We start from the raw sequence: 19,358 nt of genomic DNA on the forward strand, positions 1-19,358 counted from the left end.
CGACATAAAAAAATAAAGCTCCCTGCTTCACAAAGGCTACAATTTCCTTATTTAGTGAAAAGAAAAACAGTGGTGCAGTTTACTCCATCCTAGTTACCTACTGTACATGTTGTGTTAGTTTATTTCTTCTGTAGTACACCATTTGATTTAGGTGATGCTGGCTTCACTGCACTGTGACTCTCATTGGATGAGAGCCAAGAGATGGGAAACTTACTGAAGATTAGATCAAAGAAAACCAGCATAAAATATGAATGGAAAATATGTGGGATGATTTATTTATTTTTTATTTTTTAAATGATTGGAAAACAGGTATTCTGAATAAATAAATAAATAAATACATAAACAAAACAAAATAAAAAGGTGTTAAAAATAAATAAAGGTCTATATAGTATTTCCTTTCTTAAATGTCTGAATGGATCAAACTGCTAACACCTCTCTTTAATCTTGTTCCTTCCCTGTTACTGAGTTTAGATGCTCTTTTGCTGCTCTGAGATAGGTACAAAGTCAGCAGACTGACTCATAAGATGTGCCATTGAAATGTCTGCAGATCAAAGGCAGCACCGGTTTAGATTTAACCTTTTAGCCACTGGCAATTTGTTACAAGGATATGAGGTGGCTGGAGGCTGCTGTCACATGAGCCATTAAGCTAAATAAGAAATCATATTAGATACAGCTAAAGCGTAAGAACATAAGTGGCTACTACATGTCTAGACATGTCACCTTATCGGAATACAAGAAGATGCCCCACAGCTTGTGGCTAGTTGGCAAAGAAGATGAAGGGGTCAATGCAAAATTCCTTCTTGGTATATCCCTGGTAATTTCAGGATATAAGATCAGCAGATTTTAAACCCAGCTGGGAATGCCAGTCCATTTTAAGGGGTAAGGTTCCTGAAAAACAGCTGTATGGGATAACAGTAATCAGTCAGATAAAAAGGATAATAATTCTTATTAGCTCAGAAACTCATACTGCGGTGCCCCCCCCATCTTGTTTGTGGTTTGTTTGAGTATTAGACACTTCCGACCTATTACCTCAATTCCAGTTCTGGAATTAAAAACATATTTAAAAGCATATAATTGCAGAGAAATCGATTTGCTAGCTTTTTTTAATCATGTGTTTTTAGATTATGCTGCTGAAACCTATGTATGTATATATATTTAAAAAACAAACAAACAAAAAAAAAAAACAATTTCACGATTTTTCTAGCCAAGGTCAATGTTTTTATAGAGGGGTGAAACGGACAGTGTAGCTTAGCCTCTTAAATTCTCTTTACTATTACTAGGAACTTTAAGTAAATGTTATTGATCGACCTAAGTGATTCTCCCAGAAATCAATAAATAAAGGAACCATAGAAGTTATTTCTAAATGGTTGACCAATGCTGCTCGTTCATGGATAATTATTGAATCATTGCTAGAAGTACAAGGCAGGGGGTGTCTAGTTGGTAGAACAGTCTACATTTTTGACATCAATTAACCTTTGACGGGAAAGCATACAATAATTTACATTTGCCGGCAAATGCCCAAAGACTGCCAAGTCATATTTCCAGGTAATCTGGAATTTATACTATATATATATAATATATAATATATGGATGAAGGCTATATTTGCACCTCGAAAAAAATGGCATAATGCCACAGTAGTGACGTCAAAATGGCATATTCGTCTAGAATATTATACTTGACCTTTGACCCATATTTGACTCCTGTGCACCCCGACACCATTTTCAAACACAACATGTCTCGTTTTAAATCACTCGACAACACCCGCAATTCGTGGTTTTTAGGCACTTTTTAACAAAAGGACTTGTGAATGGGAAGTTTATTTTAAAAAAAAACAACTTTCTGACGGTTCAAAGAGGGATAGAAAGAGGGTTACTGGTATCTACTGTCAAAGTGAGTTCCAGTATCACAGAAGTGCATCTAGTCTGCTGTACCGCCTGCATGCTAACATGTTTTCACGTCTCAAAATACACTTTCTAGTAGTTCTTCCGCTATAGACAACAACAATACAACAACAAATCAAACCCGTCAGTTTCGATAGAGTACTCTTTCAGAAATTAAGGATCGCTGCAAACCCACGAATCAAGCTAAGTACGATACTATAACCAGTGCTGTTGCAAAGTGGATAGCTACCGACTGCAGACTTGTTAACATTCTAGCTTTGTTTTTTTCAATAACCACATTTATTTTAAACCACTATTATTTACAATTATGGAGGATATAACCGTTACTCAGTGAATGTTTTTTTTTTTATTTAGGCCATTTCAAGTTATTAATAAAAGAACATATAAAATTATTATTATTATTATTATTATTATTATTATTATTATTATTATTATTATTATTATTTAAACGGCAATGAAAAACATGAGTTTATGAGTAAAGGAAACTGATCATTTGAAATGCAGTAAGGTGAGTAATATTTATATATATATAAATGAAAAAGAAATGTACAAACACAACTTAAACTACTGTGCCTGTACACCAGAAGTTTTATCTTGAAAATGTTTCTAATAAATAAATAATGATGATGAATGGATAAACTGTACTGTAATAAGAAAGTATATCATGTTTCTAGAAATATTGCCGAAATCGAAAAGCAGTAACAATAATTACAGTGGTCCATATCACAAAAACACACGCTTTACAACTAGCAACAACTGAAGCCCTTAACCGAACTCAGGAGCTGTGCCATAGCAGTTAGTGGAGAATAAGGATTTGCAAAAACATTTACTGCAGTGCACTGGGGTGTGGATGCATAGGGCCAGTGAATGGTAAAGCATAGCCAAGCACAGCAAGAGCCTGTCACAGCACAGGAAAGCATAGTAAACCAAAGTAGTATGACATGAAAACACTTGAAAAGCCTTGTGATCAGGCACTGACTGGTTACTTATTTAGGACATGTGTTCAATATCGGGTTGGGCCACCGTTAGCCCTGATCACAGCCCGGACGCAATGTGGCATAAGCTCTGTAAAGTGTCTTGAGGAATGTTAATCCATTTAATTATTAATATTCCACGCAATCGGTGCAGAGAGGAAGGTAGAGGATTCGTGATGACGAAGGAGTCGTTCATCCCAAGCATGCTCAATTAGATTGAGATCATGGGATTGTGGTGACCATGGAAGATGGTGTCTTCTCAAACCATTCACACACAATTCTTCCATGATGGATGGTTTCAGTACTGCCAGTGGTTAAGAAATTCACTTGGGGACTAAGAGGTAGCTAGATATTGCAGAGCCTCTGCCTGTTACAGTACGTTTGCTTTGGTAGAATAGCATAAATATTAAATATTATTAACGTAAAGAAAGTTTTAGTGTGGTATTTATTTATTTTTTTTCCTGAGGTGCGATTATGCCTTTAGAGAATGCGATGGATCTCCCCAAAGTATAGGATCGTTAGCTTGGCAGACAACAGCAATACTGCTGCTTTCATCTTTCTTGGTGAAGTGCTTATTGCTTCTTTAATGGAGCCCAATATGAAATATTTATCAGGCTGCTTCCTGTTGAGGTAATCGTTTCAAATATGATAACAGCTACTGACAAGGCCAGGCACTGCAGGCTAGCTTCGTCGGGAAACTTAGGGATAATGTGAGTTTAATCTGACAGCAGGTAATTGGTATTTAGATGAGATTGATGGCATTGATTGCTATTAGATCCATCTGTCTGCTCGTGTGGCTCAATATCTATATACAAGTACAGTACACAGTATGCATGTTCCGTCTACATCTATGTCTATCTATAGTGTATTTATACAGTATACTCCACTTACTGTACATGTATCAGCATAGCTAATAGTTTCTGGGTTTGCTTTGAGTTTTTGTTAAGTTTATTCAATAATAATAGAATAGAAAATAAGGGCTTTGTACAATTTAAATTATGGCAGGAATTCTTAATCATAACATGTTTAAACAGATTAACCTTTTTGCTCTTGGAAAAGGTTGATAAAGTTCCTATTGGTTCCGCTATAGGCAAATAGAAATTGATGTTTCTTTGAATTCCACCAAACCTCAGATTTCCGCTGCAGTGAAAACTACAGCAGACAAAACTGCTACACCAATTTAACTTTCTTGCATCGCTCTTGAAAACTTAAAACGTCTCCAGTGTTCCTTTAAGCAAATAACAAGCACTGTAAAATGAATGCTGCGTATCTGTGCTGCAGGAATCAGCAAGGGAAGCCCAGTCAGTCTCAAGCAGAGAAGTCCTATACCCTCGGCTCTTCTTCCAGACCTCTTTCCTCTGCTTCTTCTTCTACCTTCTCCAAGCGCCTCCGATACCTCTGATAAGATGGATCATCAATAGATATATATTATTCATTCACAGGCTCTCTCTGCCGACAACGTCTTTTAATCAAACCCTTTCATGATTTATGAATTGCCTCTTGGATTCTGGTGGGTTACAAATGGCTTCGGGCAAGAATAATAAAATAAAACAAACTTTTGTAAACTTGGTTTTCTTCTCTGGGGGAGTCTTCTTTTTTACTAAACCCCCCCCCCAAACCACCACTGTGAAACACTCTCAAAGCAAACTGATATTCCACGATGGTCTAATATGTTAAACTTATTATTGCATTCGTCTTTTATGAAACTTGATTTTCTCATTAAGAACCCCCTCCCGCAGAGTGGACCTGGAATGTGTCTCCACAATCTCGGAAAAGCACAGGCAAAAGAATCTACCAGATGACATATTACCTCAGCGTTCAGAGTTCTTAATAACCTAAGTGCTGATATCATACAAAACCCCTGCGAATAACCTGTGGTATCAAATTAAACATGGTAAGAGGAGTTGCTAGTACACACAGTTCCCCTGCCAAGTAAACCTGACTTCAGCTTGTCAGATCAGGGCTTGGGCCTATAAATCCAAAGAGGCTGGGGATTTCATTTTAGCAAAACTATACAAGCCAATGGTATAAAATGGCATATGAAGTTAAGATCACACCATTTAATATTTTCTGAAATACTGGCACTCACTACATGGAAAACATATTCAAACACTGTTATTCAATCTACTCCCACTTCATTTTCACATGGCATTGACCTTTGTTTTATTGAACACACAGTACTGATTTACAAAGATGCAGTACGAGAGATTGAACAGCAAGAGAATGTTTTAATTACTATTATACTGACCGTGCGTAGGGTGCCTCTTATCGTATATGCAATGTCATCTCACGCAGTTTGAGGGATAGTATTGCAAAGTGAAGCTACAGTAAATGGTGTCATCCTAAATCACAAAACAGATACACAGGAACTACTATTAAACAAATAAAAGGCTTGTTATTTTTTTTAAATTGTGCCATGCGTTCCGTGCCCAGGGTGACACCTATACACAGGATGAGATTATTTCATTATTTGTTTATTTAGCAGATGCCTTTATCCAAGGCGACTTACAGAGACTAGGGTGTGTGAACTATGCATCAGCTGCAGAGTCACTTACAACTATGTCTTACCCGAAAGACAGAGCACAAGGAGGTTAAGTGACTTGCTCAGGGTCACACAATGAGTCAGTGGCTGAAGTGGGATTTGAACCGGGGACCTCCTGGTTACAAGCCCTTTTCTTCAACCACTGGACCACACAGCCTCCTATATGGACTGGAACGTACAACTTACATATCTGAAAATATAATTTTTAGAAATAATAATAAAAAAACTAAAAATAAAACATTGCCGTATAAATCCACATCCTAATCATTTTTGAAACTCATCCCTCCTTCATGACATCTCAACAACGCTAATTACTTTACTGCTGACACTGTGAAAAGGCTGCTAAACTTCTCCCAAAACTAGGTCACCTACTAAGGTGCCCCAATTAAATGTAAATGTTTTCAGTCTGGAGGTTTACGTGAAAATGATTTAAAACACTCACACACACACAGAGATCACTAGAGCCAAGCACCAGTGGCAAAGCCACACTCATTATCTCCGCTCACCATCCAGGTTTCTGGGGGGTGCACCCCTGCCGCCCATGGTGTCTGATCCACTTCCAGACTCCACTTCGCCCTCAGGGATTGGGGAGTCAGTCAGCACAAATCCAGATTTAGTCACCGCAAGGGGGGCTGAGCCTCTGGAGTGGTCTCTTTCAAGCATCTTCTCCATCAAAGGGTAGCTAATACACTCAAAGCCGCTGTGCATGTGGAAAGGGAAAGCTGAAATTTCAGTGTGTGATTCGGATAAGCTCCTAGCCGTCTCAGTGCCCCCTCCTACCCATCAACAATTGCTTCTTTTGAATAAAAGCTCGTGAAAGCTAATGTCCTCAGTTTAACAGCGTTCAATGTTAGTTTAGCCCTGCTGTTTCTGAAGCATCAGTGTAATTACTCCCTCATTCATGTTAGAAGAAAAAAAAATGGATTCAGATGCTCATTTGATAAATAAAATAAATACACTGTCGAAACAAAAAAGCTTAGACAGCAAGAACAAATATAGAATGCTTTCAGCTGAATTAAGAAAATTATGAAAGGATGCAATTTTCTGTTATGACAAATAACACCACGGGATGGATGGATAGAGAAGTAAATGCTGATCTTGCAGCATCCCTGTAAGGATGTGGTACAGTAATGTTACAGTTTATCGTCATGTTTGCAGGTGCTGTACCTACAGCAATGGCCAAAAGTTTTGCATCACCCAATAGAATGACTTAATTTTGCTTCATAAAGTCGAATGAAACCTGCAGAATAATGTAATAATGTTACGCTATCATATTGAATTAAACGCTGCTTTGTATTTTTCCATATACTTAATGTTTAGTGTCTTTGATTACATGATGTTAAATTAAAAAAAAAAAATCCATTATTGTGTTCATATACCGTAAAAAACGGTGTATAACTCTCACTGGTGTATAAGTCACCCCCCCCCCCCCCTACTGCTGCTGTACCCTTGAGCAAGGTACTTTACCTAGATTACTCCAGTAAAAACCCAACTGTATAAATGGGTAATTGTATGTAAAAATAATGTGATATCTTGTAACAATTGTAAGACGCCCTGGATAAGGGCGTCAGCTAAGAAAATAAATAATAAATAATAATAATAATAACTATGCATCAGCTGCAGAGTCACTTACAACTACGTCTCACCCGAAAGACGGAGCACAAGGAGGTTAAGTGACTTGCTCAGGGTCATACAATGAGTCAGTGGCTGAGGTGGGATTTGAACTGGGGACCTCCTCATTACAAGCCCTTTTCTTTAACCACTGGACCACACAGCCTCCTTACTGTGGTATTCGGCAGTACAAGTTTCAAAGCTCGCTGGTCACGTTTGTTTTTGTGATACTCACAATGGCGTTGGAAAAGGTTTTTCTTCCATGTCTTCAATCAGCTTTAGGAAGGCGGTGGAGGAGCAGCTGGGAGGGAGTTCTGTGTATCGGACACCAGCTGAGAGCTTCAGGACACGGCCACTCTCACCTTGTAATGGGAAAACGGATTCAATTCAAAATCCAGCCTCCAATTGGTAAAGTGTGAAGGATCTCTCAATGCATGTTAACTACGCATTCCTGGTGATTTATTTTAGCATTTCTTTTATAGTTGATAAAATACAACCTCAGTATTACAGTATATCAAATCTGAACATAACATTGTATGAAAATTTGAGATATAAAGGTTATGTGATAATTATTTATGAAATAACTACATCAAGCACATGATCGAATCTAACAACAAGAACTTGAAATGTGTAAAATATATATATACATGACATAAATGATGTAAAGTTTGTAGTATTAGAACAGCTCAAATTAGACAATGCGACATATAGAAGAATAAAAGAAAGTAAATGGATAAATAGACTGAACACGATTATGCCAGCGGGACTCAACAGAAAAGAATGAACTAATTAACTTCAATAAATATATAACATTTAAATAAATAAACAAAATTCATTCAAAAGTTGTGCATGCTGATGCGCTGGGGAGGCCAAATCTAGACTGATCCTCAGAGCCAGCATTGCATGACGTAATAAAAATATAAGTTTATGTAAAGTAGTGTTAATTGGAATTAATACAGATTCAAAGATAGAAGTAAAAATGATGTCACAATATATAGAACACCATTACATCATGTAAGAATAAATCATGGATTTGAATGTAAACAATAACAAGTAGTTGTCATGCCGTCAAAAACCTATAAATACCTCCAATGTTTTGATTCAAACACAGGCTTCCTTGAGAAAGATATGTACAACATATCGAAACGTTGGGCAGCTGGCTCTTTGAGCTAAATATATATATATATATATATATATATATATATATATATATATATATATATATTAATTTGATATCACTAGATAGATTGGAAAATACAACTACAACAGCAACGACAATAATTATAATAATAATAATAATAATAATAATAATAATAATAATAATAATGTTCTAAAACATATCATTTAAAAGCCTACCTGCAGTCATTTCTCCCTCGTTGTTTTGGAGTTGGACTTCAACAGTAAACGGGGAGTCCTGGAACACCTCAAGGACATCCCCTCCCTCAATCACAATCTTACTCGCCCCACCTGCAATACATCACCACATGTCACCCCAAAGACTGGAGGCTTTTTTCTACGCAGAAATCTGAACCATCATTAAAAAAGACATGGAAGATATTTTTATTACCAGTACCGGGAATATTTATTATACTAAATAAAAAATAAATAAATAAATAAATAAAACTGTATATTTGCAATTTAAATAAACATATCGAGAATTACAGACTACTGCCTATTCTATATAGGAAGATTGTTAAATTTAGTCTATTGGGTTCATCCCATGAAAATGTCACATTCTATATTTACATTAATAACAGTAATATATGCGGCTGTCTAGCAACTTTGATGGCTATACTTGATACACTATCGTAAAGGAGGCTTGTAATTTAATGCCCCTCTGATTCACGTACAAAAAATACATTTTCTGTGAGCAAATACTCCCTAAAACCAAACCCCACATGGCGAAGAGATCCTTTAAAATTGACAAGTTGGAGTCCAAGCTAATTCATTTATTCATGTATTTCTTCGAATTTCTGGAAGGACTAATAACCGAAATGATGTAATGTCTCCATGACAGCAGATGCCATAAAGCTGAGACTATCAGCTGCTTGTTAGTGCCAGCTAAAGCACTTTATACGCTATTCAACAGAAGAAAAGTATCGCTTTATACAGTACCAACTATACTGGGAAATAAAATCAGTTAATTATTAAGAGTACATACATCTTAAAGTTGTGCATAAATACTTGAGTTACACACAAATGAAAACATTAATACTTGATAAAAAGTCTTGGGTTTTTCCTCCTAATCAGTCTGACAGCAGTCGTGCATTTGTAGTGCTGTACTGTCCTGAGCAATGATTATGTTTTGCTTTTGACGTTAAATAAGCACTTGACTGAAAAACATGTTTTGCTACTCAGAAATGAATGTGATTTATATAATGTATTAGTTATAATTGGCAATCCTTAGAGTTTAAATAAAAGACTAGTACAGTTAAATAGTTAAATAGAAATGTTTTTTTTTGTTTAGTTTTGTTTTTTTCAAGAAATTAGCGATCTTTGTACATACTGTATTTTATATGAATTATAGACTATTTTTAACCTAGAATCTGATTTTCTGTTAATGTGACTGTTAGTGCCAAGCCTCAGTTAAAATATTTATGTCTGGCATCCCACACATCATAAATGTATGTCATGATTAAATAACTAATTATCTTTTAAAATATCCTTTCATTTCTATTTATTTATTAGACTTTTTTTTACATGTCACAGAATAATGGAAACAGCTAAAAAATTATGATTTTTTTTTTTTTTAACAAGAAAGACCAGGCAACATGCTCCAGTCTGAACCACTTATCCTGATACACTAGTATGAATTTGGTCTGAATTTCCTGATCGAAATCACACTAAATAAATGCCTGTTTGCACAGAAATTAAAATTCTCAATAATCAGGGCAGATTTATTAAGCATGAACGGCAGCACTCATTTAAAATCACCCCAAAATAATCTCCTAAACGTTCAAATGATGAAACTTGCAGGAGGTGCAAAAATGGTACATCATTTTTTTTTTTTTCTCTAAATATTGTACTCAACTATGATGAAAGTACTGTTGTGAAATAAATAAATAAATAAATAAATAAATAAAAGTAGACTATAAATGTGTCAGATAACTAGAACTAGAATGTGAATTTTATCAATCGATTCAAATGGTCTGGTAATAATTAATCTGCGGAAATCAATATGCATGGAAGTGGTATTTCATTGTTAATCAAGGGCATAATATAGAGAGACAACCAGTGCTCTCAACTTTGCTAGCCTTGCAGTTGTGTTGCACAAAGGAATTCTAATTAATTGAGTTTACACCCAAGACAGGTCTTTGCTTGTTAAAATAAATCAGCTTCTATAGTATTTCTAGCAGACAGACACAAAATATTGGCCTAGCCCTTGTCTATTACATCGCTGCACCTTGGGGGAGGAAGTCAGGTTCTTGCATTTCTTTATAGGCTGCTCTGCACCATTGCTGTTCCACTGTGACTACTGACCTACATGCATACTGTCAGCTATAGCTTCCAAATGGGAAATGCGTCAATGCCCAGTCCCGCACATTTTGCCTCCTGCTCTTGCACTGTTAAAGCTGCACTTATGCTGACAAGTGGTGCTTTCTTTGAAACCGAGAAATTCCCAAGTGGGCTAAAATAGGAACCACACTGTACTGCGCGTTCTCCTCACATCACATGCTAGCTCAGTGCAAGAGCATTTCATGTTTCTCGAGGGGCCATCAATAAGTATGTTGAGGCACCTCGTGCAATATGAATCCCCCCATGTGCTTTAGAAGCCTGTGTATGCTCACTGTGGCAGACAGTCCCATTAGCATGCAGTAACATCTGCAGACATCCAGACCAGACAGTGGGGCCAACGCAGAGGAAAAGTGCACCCACCCTTCACAAGCACAACATTCATGGGGCTGTGTAAGGATGTGGGGAAATGTATTCAACCGACAGTAAAAACGGTGTCGTTTTTCTTTATAGAGAAAGTGGGTACATGGTCCCAGTGTGTCTTTAATTGTAATCTCCAGTACAGTTTGATATAAGTAATGTACTACTCAAGACTATGCACTTACATGTTATATTTATTAAAACGTTTTTAAAATGCTAATAAATAATTTGAGCTAAAAACATTCATACAACCAATGAAGAACTACACCAGGGGTGATTTTAAAAGCATTTTACTCCAGTGTAAGACACTAAAATGTTTCCAAAGGTAAAAAACAAAACAAAACCTTTCAACGGACTAAATCTAAAACAACGCCACTGTACTTAAAAACTTAAATGAAATGTGTGTGTGCGTGCGTGTGTGTGCGTGCGTGTGTGTGTGTGTGCGTGTCTGTGTGTGTGTGTGTGCGTGTGTGTGCGTGCGTGTGTGTGCGTGCATGTGCGTGCGTGTCTGTGTGTGTGCTGGTGCTCTTAAGGACAGGTTTGATATAGACACAGCAGACAGTGCAGTACCAGGTTGCTTTAGTTGCTCATAATTCTACTAGACATAATCAAACAGTACTCACCAGCAGGCTGTCCATTCGTCCACATGCCTTCGTAAATGACACCCGAGCAGTGAATCATGCTCCCCTGGCCATTGAAAAGGCTGTTTCTCCACTGACCTGGCAATGAATCACATGTGTGCAAAACCTTAATTTAGGAACAGTGTGAGACGTTTGAGTACAGTTGTTTTAAACTAGGTTTGCCCCACCTTAATGCAACAATACAAAACGTTTGAAAATGAACACTGCAATAACATGTTAGTCAAATACGACCACGCACATAACTTTCCACAGTAAGTCCCTGATAATCCGCTTTAAAAATGCTCGGGTTCAGATACATTGGAACACTTGACATTTTGAAAGCTTTAAGACATGCTTGTCCTGGAGAAATGCTGAGACACCAGTACCTGAAACGACACTAGAAAGTCAAATTTCCAGATCAATGACTGCATATGTGCAGATACATTCAAAAGTGCCTCTTCAATAACATTTGATGGAGACGTCAGAGAATAATAGGGCAGATCAATATATCAACGCATGAAACCGTGATAGGTCTTGATTACAGCGACGGCTCATTTAATAGAAAGATGTGTGGACAGTGTGTTAGAATCCTGGTTAATGAGACAGAGATGTATCTAAGAGCTGAAACGGTAATGACGTCCATTAAAAAAAAAAAACCCTTCAGCAAATATACTCCTGATCACCAATGAAAGATTTAACAGTGCCGCCTGGACGAGACAGAAATCAGCAGATTAGCAGCTTTCTGCTGTTGGTGTTTTTTTATCCAGGACAAGTCCTTTACAGCCATGCTTTATTGTGCTTGATTTATTGCTTACAGAATGTGCGGTTGTAAGAGAGCGCAATGCAGCCCCGTGATCTGGATATAATAAATTTGAAACGCGAGTCTAAAAGTCAACCATATTTAGCTGGATCAATGCAGAGGCTCTGCTCACAGATCCACAGGGTCCCGTATTCAAAACCCTCAAACCATACTTCAAAGTGGTGACAGGGACCATTTGAATTTCCAATCCCGATCACATCACAGGCCTTGGGCTGGGAGGAATGGGCGAACGCAGCTTTTGAAAACTAGGCCACGTGCATTAGAGTTTACAAAGCTGCACTGACATACATAGCTCAAGGAAAAATACAATAATACATGGTCAGGATATGATAAGCTTTACGCGCTATTAATCCATACTATACACAGTTGATGCAGCGTCCTCGTCGTTTGCATTCTGTGTTTGCGCATACAGTCTTTTTCCTGATAACTCACCATACATCCGTTTGCCCGATACTTGTGGAACATTTACTGTACCATAAGATACTAGGAAAGGAATAGACTCTCTGACTTGTTAAGCAAACGCAGTTAGGCAACTTAAAACTTCCTTTGCTTCTGACCCATTTACAGCCAACTAACTAACAGCCAACTATCGAACAACTAACTAACGTCCCTAGGCCTTATATACATCACAGTCAATAATGTAAAGTAACTTTTCACTATTTCCTAATAATGTGAATGCATCTTCTTGTAAACACAAAACAAAGCAAAGTGATACGCAAAACTGGAATTTACAGAATAGTATTAAAATAATAATAATAATAATAATTGTTTCAGCGAGTATTTTGCACCGATAGCCTGAGCCAAAGGTACAACTATTTGGCACTGGGCACCTTCAATGTTAATGGTGAAGTCAAGTATTGGATAGGTAATAGCACTGAACAACTCCTTCACCCCACTACAAAGACAGTCTCTCCAGGAAAGGCCTCAAGTTATGTATGCGGGCAAGGGCAGTTCAACAAGAGGTTGCCATAGCGATAATGAAAACAGTGCATGATGGAAGACAGGCCTGGTTTCAAACAGCGACCCTGCAGACAGGCAATATCAATCACCAGAGACACGGGGTCACTCACGTCTTGTCTTGTTAATAAAGTCTGCTACCGTTTAAAAACTCATCATCACTCAATGGGTTTGGTTTAAGGTCTCAATAGCATGAATAAAGGAACAATTTAACTAACCATTTCTTGGGCTGAGTATTTATTTGCAATACAATATTTTCAAACTCACAATGCCAGTGGATTTCCATAAGATTTCATGAGTTAGGGTAGTTTACATTTATATACAGTAATTGACTAGGCTTTCCATACCTGTGCTTCTGCTGTGGTATACATGTGAAAAAATGCAAAAAAAATGTGCAACAGACCCAGATATTGTGGCTAACATGCCTTCCCACAAAAACAAAGGAGAATTCTTGTCCAAAACATGCAGACTTTATGTTTTTTATCATTCAGATGTTCAAGGTCCCTTGCGAGCTAAAGATAAGTGCCAACTGCAAAGCGTTCATCTGATCCATTTTCTCATTAATTACGCTTTCTCAGATAAAGCTACAAAAATTCAAGGAATCACAGCAACAAAAACAAAGTTTATCATCTCCACTAGATGTGGGGCAATTTCCTTCCCTCCTATGAAAGGCATGCCATTTGTATACAAGCCATTTTCTCAAATCCCCTTCCTTCCTGGCACAAGCTGAAGATTCTCCAGAAGACTTTAATTTATAACACAAGCACGTTGCCAAAAAAAAAAAAAAAAAAAAAAGAAATCTCTGGTTTACTGATATTAAATGGGTATGTTTGTGTCATTTATTTTGATTGGTATTTTGTAATCAGTTCTGAGGGTTATGCTGTGCTGTTACATATAAATAAGGATTTTACAGGTAAGTGGGGCATTAGCAGGTTATCATTATCGGCAAATGTTTTCCGCCATTGTCTGTTAAGACACATTTGACAAAAGTGTGCAGCAGATGAGTCTCAAAGTACATATTCTGCAAGTGACTCATTGATACGGGTCACCTGTTTGCATAATTTAACAAGTGTGAAAAACAACATTTACTCCATAGGCAGAGATAACAGTCTGCCTTCCACTGATACGAGAAAACAGGGAAGAGTCCTAAATCACTCTGCATTGCACTCCACAGGTAAAGTGTGTGCTCTTGATCATAGGAGACTGGTGCACTCAGTGAAATCGATATTCTCCTGCATTTCTAGTGCATCGTCTTTGCTGCCCTGCATCTAAAAACCCTCAGTTCACACCTCACAGTCGACATTTAATCAATGGATTGTGCAGCTGAACCGTGCCCAGAAGCAAGAGGGCTTTCCTTTCATGTCTAGGAGTCGGTAACGAAAGGGAAGCAGTTGAATCTGTATTACAGTGCTCTCAACCTTAATACAGTTCTGTGCCTCTGTGTTTAAGGATCTTGGAATACCTAGGAAGGGCACGTACTGCGCAGGTGTGCGGGTACGCATCAAGTTGTGCAAGCTTTCACACCTGGAGCTGTTGGTCCGTACAGCTTGAAAAGCAATGTGCAGCTTTTCATTTTTTGGCCTTTGGACCGGCTTGATCGCTCCAGTACCCCACGCACTGGCAAATGCATTGAACAACAGGTTAAAAAACTATCCCCAGGTTATAAAAACGATACAGGAAAACTTATGAGAGCACTTATTTGTGCTTTTGAAACTTGAAACCTTGCGTGTCCCTTTACACAAACAAACTCTCGGCATAAAGCCTGCAATTATCTAAAAAAGAACTCCCTTGCAGCCTTCATCGTGCTGAGGAAAGAGCAAAGCAGCAGTGACATCTAGTGGGACTGCCTGGTATACCAACCAGACATGAATGATGGCATTGTAATAATAATTCACAGCAGAGTCTGCCGAACAAGGACACCTATTGGCCTCTTTCTCGTGCTTAAACTGGGATCAATAAAGCACCCAACATTAGTACAGACTTTTTTATTTGCACATAGCCTGATTTCTAAATTGAAGTCTTGCGTCAAAACCTGCCATAGCTACAATGGCTTTGGGTCTTACAGCCATCTCCGGTAACAGCTAGAAAATAGTCCCACACTATGGCAATGCTTTAACAAGGCTCGCAGTTCTAATGTCAGGTCTGGATTATCTGTGTTAACAATCTAGTACCACAGGGAACCATTCTTTTTGTTTTACTGTTCTAATGCTGTATTGTTTATTAACTAATATAATACACACAGATTGTTACATGACAGTAGGCAACTCAGTAGCTACAGGAAACAACTGACATCCCACCATAAACTAAGCCAGCATATATACACCAGCCAGAGTCATGTGAATAATATAAAAGGAGTATTCTAAACTACTGTAGGAGTGGTGTTTTGGGAAGTCAGATGACCTCAAATACCTCATAGATTGAGCCGTCTATAAAACGAAGCACGCCATGACCTTGTCTCTGGTCCAGTATCCAACCTCCTTCATACTGATCCCCATTCCTGCACAACAGAAAGAAATAAACTCATTTTCACTTTTTACCTGGACAGCATATCAGCAAAAGCACTTACAATATATAAATCTGTATGCAATCATAGAAATTCACCTGCAAGTCATCTGCCCTTCTCCATGCTTCTTATTGTTATGGAAAGAACCTTGGTAAGCATGTCCCTCCTTGTCCAGCAGAAAACCATGTCCTGTCAGACATAATAATAATATAATATAATATCTTTATTTTTATATAGCGCCTTTCATAGTAGACTACCATCACAAAGGGCTTAGATGACATGTGAAAGAATTTTACTACAGCATGTATTTGGTTTGGTAACCAAATTGGTACATTATTTGCTTTCACCAGCATAGATGCGGGAAAGGTATGTTTTTTGGCAAAACAGTGACACCTAGCGAGACTGTGTTGTATTACAACAGTACTGATCATACGCCTAAACTGCGGACACAGAGAGCAACTTTAACTACCATGGCAAAGTGTACTAAAGCATAGTGAAATCATAGCAAAATACAATTAGGCTTGGTAAATCCCATTAAACCCCGTAAGGGTAACCAAAAAAAGATATGACTTGATATTACCCAGACAAATAAAACTATTTATATTTGTATTTATTAGGATTATACTGGGAAAGACAATAACAGATTTAAATCTAACGTTAATGGACCAGTGTCTTGGCATTGGGCATCTCTATTTATGGGTCTCTGAAATTAGCTCAGCGTTGATGAGACATACCTTCTCTCAAACCATAAGAAAACTCTCCCTCATATCGACTGCCATCGCCATACTGCATCACACCAAATCCATGGAGCTCTCCACAGCGAAACTGCCCTGAATATGTGTTACCTGAGGACAAAAGCACAATGCAGGTGTGTGTAACAGGGCAGGGTTTGATGTGAACAGGCAAGCATGCACACCTTAGACATGGTTTGCATGAGCAGTTATAGAGCGTTTAACCGCCTCGTGGTCAGAATCGGTCACTGGAGTTCATTACTCTAACCATTAAACTTCCATTCAAGAAATGCAGAGACAGATGAACTGTCGATATTCTATTATACACAAACACAGCATTCCCTTTTTTATCTGTGATGTGAAGGTATGTTCTATTCACAGTACAAACTCTGATATAAGCAGGCGTTCGTCATGGCCTATTGCAGTATTATGCACCTATATTCAGCAAGACTGAAGGGTCGGTTGCATTGTAAAAAAATATTCACCTAAAAGGCCATCTTTAATCGGTGAGATCACCAAAAAAAAACATTATTACATATTTTAATTAAATTAAATATAATGGAATCTGAAAACCGGGGGCAAATTGAGGCAGAATATTCGACAATGATCTTTGCTTATCTTATCACATGTTTTAGTACTGCGCATTGCTGGCAGACTGCAGTGTCTTGCTTATCTTTGTAGGTCTAATTAATTTCAGACTCCGTTTTTTTTGTTTTTTTTACCTGAAGATGCCCAGTATCTTAACCCATTCCCATCTATTTCTCCGCAGGAAAACTCCCCTTCATAGTAACTCCCATCCTTCATTAATAACTTCCCGTGTCCTGTTGGGAAAAATCACAGTAATTATTATTATTATTATTATTATTATTATTATTATTATTATTATTATTATTATTATTATTATTAACCATTTCAAACTGTAGCTAACTTTGTAAAGAAAGGGTAGTGATAATACAGCACGTTATTTTGTAAACTGTTCTCGTACAATTTAAAGCTGTTTGGTAAAGGAAATTATCTGACACGGTGACAAGGTGATGAGTAAAGTGAAGTTACCGTGCTTTTGCCCCGCTTTCCACTCTCCTTCATAACGAAAGAAGCTATTCGGATATACGTACACCCCGAATCCTAAAACAAACATAAAACACGTGATGACACTTTGTTTCTGTAAGTTTGGTTTAGTTTATTTGCAGTTCAAATGTATCATGCATAATTAGGGTATTAGATTTAATTTAATTTGTTTTACCATCACGGAGTTGATGTTTAACGTCCCCGATGTAGTATCTGGTATTTCTTTGCTGTTTACTGGAAGCAGTCATCTTGGGGCGTCCTTAGCAACGGCTTTGTCATGCCTAGATTTGTTTCCAGGGGCGGGGAAAGGGGAGTGGGCGTGGTCGACTGGTATAGTTAAAGCTCCAGTATCCGTAAAGCAATAATTATTAATAAAAGTAACCCCAAATATTTAAATGAGTTTGATAGTGTTTAGCTGCCATCGTTTGCCAAGGTAGCATTGCTTTAGAGGCTACATACAAATGCAATACACTGCATTACAAAGTTTCTGGGGTCTGCTACCACCACTCAAATGTATTAAAGTTATGTAAGCTTGCATGGGCGTTTCTTTAGCATATTTATCTGGCATAGAAACTATAATCCCAATGGGAGCCCTATTCTAAATAATGAAACGTCAACTGCATGTCTGTCTGCTCATGCGTAGCTCAGCTGAATAGACCTCGCTGCATTCCTTTCGTCTAACGCTATACATTTTCAGCACAGATTTGGGTTTTCATAACATCATTTGTTTTTAATTATATAGGCATTCCCTCCCTCCCTCCCAGTAGAGGCTGGAAATTTGTCAGTTTGAACATTCTGTCTGTTAAAAGCATATAATGGGGAAGAAAAATAGGAAATTAAAGCAAATTTGTGATTACATCAACTTCGGTGGAGGTTTTGAAACTGTATCCATAGCAACCCTCAGAAGTACTTGTTACTGTACTGTTTCATAACTGCCATGCTGAGCAGAAGTACAAACACATTAGGACTTGGCTGCTGTCCGCTCTCCTGTACCTGCCAAGCCTTACGCAGTGGTGAGACTTCAATTATACAGCACAGGAGAAGTCTGTTTTGATCAATCTTTGTCCCTGGAGTCTGGCTCTCCAGTCAAAATGACAGATTTGCAATTATTTTAAATTAAAACAGCATGTATTTAATACAATACAAAAAAAAAATCATGTCAGATTCTGTTCCAGTTAAACTTGTTATCCCAGTATACAAAAGGGAGGTACTGACCCAGTATTGGCATGTTCTTCCAAATGTAGCATTCGTACTGTATATACGATTATTTTGTAAAAAATAAATTTAGAGCCTAATAAGTATTTTAGGTTGCTAATTTAATTGTGTTTTCATCAGCTTTTGATAGCATGTCAAACTGTATCCAGCCAGTACTGGGTTACAAACTCAATGTTTGATCATTTAAATAACGAGGACTGAGTGCACAACTAGAATGCGTTTTCAGCCTTTCAAAATGTAAAGCGACTATCATTGAAGAAACTGCAGTGCAAGTGCTGCACAGAGACCCCAAAATTAAAAGTGCTGCTGGATTGTACCTTCCTTAATATCATATAAGTATAAAACAAGGGATTACATTGTGATGTTTTCTTCTTACCTTGTGACAAAGTCTTGCTTTTTATCGGCTCACCCTTTGTAAAGTTTTATATCAAGTCTACAGCTGCAAACGGTGAAACTTCAGAATGGTTGTGTAATGTATTATGTGCCAGCAGGTGGCGCCAGACAATATCGTACATGCAGCCCTTGATACAGGGTTGTGGTCT

General features: G+C 37.7%; 1 protein-coding gene across 1 annotated transcript in view; it reads right to left on the reverse strand.

Moving 5' to 3' along the window:
* Nucleotides 1-18,348, reverse strand: part of LOC117425896 (MORN repeat-containing protein 1-like) — a 53,489-nt gene extending 35,141 nt beyond the window's left edge. The window contains exons 1-11 of the mRNA XM_059002125.1: nt 17,777-18,348; nt 17,587-17,658; nt 17,256-17,354; nt 16,537-16,647; nt 15,901-15,991; nt 15,709-15,796; nt 14,576; nt 11,526-11,621; nt 8,386-8,496; nt 7,265-7,391; nt 5,925-6,118 (exon numbers count right to left, since the gene is read on the reverse strand). Of these exons, the coding sequence (XP_058858108.1) occupies nt 5,925-6,118; nt 7,265-7,391; nt 8,386-8,496; nt 11,526-11,621; nt 14,576; nt 15,709-15,796; nt 15,901-15,991; nt 16,537-16,647; nt 17,256-17,354; nt 17,587-17,658; nt 17,777-17,849 (1,063 nt within the window). The 5' untranslated portion in view covers nt 17,850-18,348. The remainder of the gene's footprint in view (nt 1-5,924; nt 6,119-7,264; nt 7,392-8,385; nt 8,497-11,525; nt 11,622-14,575; nt 14,577-15,708; nt 15,797-15,900; nt 15,992-16,536; nt 16,648-17,255; nt 17,355-17,586; nt 17,659-17,776) is intronic.
* Between the last annotated feature and the right edge of the window lie 1,010 nt (nt 18,349-19,358).

The sequence above is a fragment of the Acipenser ruthenus genome, chromosome 27 (genome assembly GCF_902713425.1).
Source record: "Acipenser ruthenus chromosome 27, fAciRut3.2 maternal haplotype, whole genome shotgun sequence".
Taxonomy (NCBI): domain Eukaryota; kingdom Metazoa; phylum Chordata; class Actinopteri; order Acipenseriformes; family Acipenseridae; genus Acipenser; species Acipenser ruthenus.